Raw genomic sequence first — 4,704 nt, 5'->3', positions numbered from 1 at the left:
AAGGTCGTGCTCGAGACTGACAAGGCTGAGCTCGAGGCTGAGAAGACCAAGCTCTGGGAAGAGGCCGCTGATACCTTTGCTGAGGGTTTCGACTTGGCCCTCGAGCAAGTTAAGTGCGTCTTCCCGGAGGCTGACTGCTCTCAGTTTGCTATCGACTTCGAGGTGGTGGACGGCGTGATCATTCGCCCTTGATCATTTGTTGTCTTGTTTACATTCCTTTGTACATAAACTGTAAAAACTCTTTATGCACATATAAAATGCCACTTTTCTTTTACCGTTTCTCTTGCTGTGCATCTCTTAGCCTTTATCTCTTGTAATGCATGACTAACAGCTAACCTGCTCGAGCTTGATACGAACCTTCACTGTACTTGAATTCTCTGCCTCTGACTTTGATCACAACTAACTACACTTGATAACTGAACTGGCATGCTTTGCTTGCTTAGGCCTATCGCGTAAGAACTTGTCTAAAACTCTTTAAACAACGTTCTAACCACCGATAACCGATCAGAATGCTACAGCCACCCACTCATCAGTCATCGCGCCTCTGCTTCCACCTTATATCTCTCTATATTGCCTGTCACTCCAGCGCTAAGTGCATGGAGGACTTCTACGCCGATCGATCAAGGATGATGCCTTGTTTTGGGCGAAAGAGTGTTTCTCGGTAACCCCTCTTGCTTGCCCCAAGGTCATCAACCCTTAACACGTTGGGTCGTACTTTCCACCTTCTCACTCCTGGGGTGAGAAGGGTTTTAACTAAGAGTTCTACTGTGCCGATGATGATGCTATGCCACTTGGGTAAAGGCGTTTCTCGAAATCCTTCCTTTCCCTTCTTGAGCTTACTAGCACCCCTGGCTTTTCGAACCTTAGATGCCTGCACTCACACTTGGGGTGAGGAGGACTTTAAACCGGTTGCCATGCTCGCGACTGGGGCGAGGAAGGCCTAACCGATTACCTGTGCTCATGCCTGGGGCGGGGAGGATTTTAACTTTAAATCTTTGCAAACTCTTATACGGATAACCTCTTTTTTATTGGGTGGCCTCATTAAAAACCCTCTTTTGGGGAAAAGAGTGCCCCCTGAACTTTTCAAACTGTTTAGCGCGAAAGCGCGACTACTTTACAATTTCAACTAAAATAGAACTTCAAGTGTGTGGCGTTCCACGTTCTGGGGATCACCCCCCCCCCCCGGGTCTAGAGTCTCCAGCCGATAAGCACCATTCTTCAACACCTGGCATGCCCGAGGCTGACCATGCAAACACTTCCAGATGCCTCTCAATCACCTCGGTGATCTGTCGCCTCGTGTCCTCGCTGAGCGGCCCTCCCAGTTTGAACTTCTTTCCCTGGATCTCCGTCTCCACCCACCCCTCAGCAGGGTGAGGCCTCTTTTCACTGGCGATCACCGCCCTTGCGATCCCTGACTCGCGGGGCGTGATCATGCTCTCTTTCTCATCTTCTACTTGGTCCACCCCTGAGCCCCCCAGCACTACTTCCTCCATCTCCGCATCACCTTGTGTACCTCTTACCAGCCCTGCGACCTCCGATCGCCTCTCGTCCACACCCGGCGGTGGTGTCGAAGTAACATGGCACACACTCCTTTGCTGTTTGAGGTTGTTCTCATAGCAGCGCCTAGCCTCCTTCTGGTCTAACTTAATGGTGATCACTACCCCCTCCATCGACGGCAACTTCACCTTCACATGCTTCGTCGACGGTACAGCTCCCAACCTGTTGAGCGTCGGCCTTCCCAACAGTATGTTGTAGGCGGATGGGGCATTAACCACTAAGTACTTGATCTTTTCAGTGCGGGGTGAACGTGGTCCTCAGCTCTATGTAGCCTCGCACCTCCACTTGGTCCCCTGCGAAGCCATACAAGCACCCTGCGTACGGCCTCAGCTGATCAAGGGACAGCTGCAGTTTGTTGAATGTCAGCCAGAACATCACGTTCGCCGAGCTTCCCTGGTCCATGAGGACCCTGTGCACCTTTCTCCCTGCCGTGACAAGGGAGATGACTATAGGATCGTTGTCGTGAGGCACAACGTCCCGGAGATCCGCCTCTGTAAATGTTATGTCAGCATCGGGGGTATGATCTTCTTCCACCGAATCAACAGCCATCACCGAACGAGCGTACCTCTTCCTCTGAGAGGCTGTACACCCCCCTCCAGAGAAGCCCCTCGCGATCGTGTGCACCTCTCCGTGCACAGGTACCTCGTGTTGCGGATCTTCTGCTGGTGACCCCGACGCCCGATCACCTTGCGTCTCCCGCAAGTAATCGCTCTAAAAGCCATTTTTTACCAACTCCGCGAGTTGGTGTCCCAACGCTAAGCAAGAGTGGAGTGAGTGAAACTCACACCACACATTCTTTTTCCTTCCCAGCACCTTGTCAGTCTTCTCTGGTGCTCGCAACAGCGCCGCTATGGCTGGAATACCGATCAGCTCCGCCACTTCCACCACGAAGTCAAACCTGGGGGGCGCATGACTCTCCCTCGCGCGCCCCCTACCCTGATCCTTCCCAGGCCCGTAAGGGCGAGGCTTCCCCTGAGCCTTCTTTCCTTCTTTGGCCTCATGCACCCTCATCGGCTGCTGAGACCTGCTCGGTCCTCCGCGCGACTTGACCGGGATCGCGCTTCCCCTCTTCTCAGAAACCTCCGTCTCCGCTACTATGTGCGCCACAGCACGACGCCTAATCTCCGCAAAGGTGTTGGGGTGATTTCTGATCAACGATTCACTGAAAGGGCCCGGCAGAACCCCTTTCTTGAACGCATGCACCAGCATATCTTCATCTTTACTAGGCAGCCTCACCACCTGAGCTCCAAAACGACTAAGGTAGTCCCTGAGGGACTCGCCTTGGTTTTGTCGCACGTCGAACAAGTCATACGACACCACTGGGGGTGCCCTGTTCACGATATACTGCTCCATGAACAACTTAGAGAATTGCTGAAACGAGGTGATGTGGCCATCTGGTAGGCTCATGAACCACTCCAAAGCAATTCCACTCAAGGTGCTCATGAACAGCTTGCAATACACCACATCCGAACCCCCAGAGAGCATCATCTGGGTGTGAAAAGCTGTCAGATGCGTCTCTGGGTCCTCCACCCCGGTAAACAAGGCTTTCACCCCTACCAAGTTTGGTGGCACCACCGCGCTCATAATCTCCAATGAGAAAGGCATGGGGAAAGTCCTGGGGGGAGACGGCGGCGGCGCCACCCTTTCCTCCGCTGCGCGTTCCTTCTGCGCTTGCAGCGCCTTGCGCAACTCTTCATTCACTCTGTCTAACTCCTCGTTTCTGCTCTGTGATGCAGCCAAATCCGCTTGCATCCTTTCTTGTTCCATTCTCGACGCTGCCACATTGTCTTGCAGCGTTCGCATCATTTCCAAGACCTGCGCCATCGTCACAACTCCTTCTTCAGCTGATGGCGCGAGTGAAGTTTGCCTTGTCTTTCTCATTTTCTCAGCAAAGAATCTCAAGAACAAACGAAATCTGACAGTAAAGTGTGGATGGGATCACAAATTCACACGGGCCCCACGGAGGGCGCCAAATGATCTTGCAAGGGATTCGAACGTCAAAGGATTCGCCACGTCAAACTCTATCTTCCACCTCCTCAACCGCGACAAGGGCAAGAACGCTCCAAGCACTCCACAAGAACTCCAAGCAAACCTGCGAAACACACATAACGGCGCCTCTAGCGGCCGATTGCACTCTGACGCTCAAGTCAGCTTTGCAAAACCACCAAAGAACTAAGAATCTCTGCGAGACTCGTGTGCACTCTGTGTGTGTAAACTAGTAACTTGCAAGAATGAATCTTACCTCCCTTTGCATAAGCGTGGAATACCCTTTATATACTCTGTTGCGCGCCTAAGTTATCCGTGCATGAAGTAACTTAGCGCGTTTCTTCAACTAGGTGGTCCGTGCAACCTCATTTTGAATACCAAGTGTGGCTTGGCTAAGCACATGCACTAGGCATCACCTACTGTGTGGACGATCACCTCTGCTTTGCACCATGCACGTTATGGGTTAAGAGAACACCAATCACCGACTGGCTTACTAGCTCTCTTAGGCCACTCTCGTGCACGGCACTACAAAGCACATAACTTCTCCTTTCTCTGATACTCTTCCACACAAGGCTCGTATGCAACGCTCTCACTGGGAACCACCCTTCGTTTCCAACTTAACTGCGCGTAACACAAAAACCTGATCGATCATCGCTCACCCAGATGACCGATAGGTGCCCCATAGCGCCACGCCTTCTGCTTCCAGGCACTTGTCTAGGCGCTGATCGCCCATCCTCTCTGACCACCGATCACCACCCTGGGTGACTCTCTCAATGACACATCTGCTTCCCTGGCCCACGTGTTCCACTAAGAACGGTCCACGTGGCCATCCTTCGCTGATGTCACCGACTACCGATGACCGACCGGATTAGAACCTAAAGTTGTGTTGTGTTTTAGGTTTGGATTTAGTTATAGGGTTTAGAATCTTTGTAAGATTAGTCTTGATTCTCACACAAAGCTTGTTTCAATCTGTTTTAAAGAACTTTATGTTTTTCCATGCAAAGGGAAAAAACCGATTAAAGTTTCGAAACAATCAGTTGTTTGTCACTTAGCTGGTAAAGGAGTTTTGAAACTATCTTTTGAATCAGTTGTAATACTGCTGAAACCACTCAACCAGTTAAATCACAATTTCAACCGATTAAATGTGAGTTTTCATAACAG

At 51.2% G+C, this 4,704-nt stretch overlaps 1 protein-coding gene across 1 annotated transcript; it reads right to left on the bottom strand.

Annotated features, from left to right (window-relative positions):
- Positions 1-2,268: 2,268 nt before the first annotated feature.
- On the bottom strand, positions 2,269-3,381 carry LOC137816891 (uncharacterized). The gene has a single exon (XM_068620053.1). It carries the CDS (start codon positions 3,379-3,381, stop codon positions 2,269-2,271), a length of 1,113 nt encoding a protein of 370 aa, XP_068476154.1.
- Between the last annotated feature and the right edge of the window lie 1,323 nt (positions 3,382-4,704).

This window comes from Phaseolus vulgaris, unplaced genomic scaffold (assembly GCF_000499845.2).
Source record: "Phaseolus vulgaris cultivar G19833 unplaced genomic scaffold, P. vulgaris v2.0 scaffold_12, whole genome shotgun sequence".
Lineage (NCBI taxonomy): Eukaryota > Viridiplantae > Streptophyta > Magnoliopsida > Fabales > Fabaceae > Phaseolus > Phaseolus vulgaris.
The sequence above is the reverse complement of the archived record's forward strand: the minus strand, read 5'-3'. Positions and strand labels throughout refer to the sequence as shown.

Coding starts and splice junctions, on each gene's coding strand:
- LOC137816891 (XM_068620053.1), bottom strand. CDS start 3,381: ATGGCGCAGGTCTTGGAAATGATGCGAACGCTGCAAGACAATGTGGCA.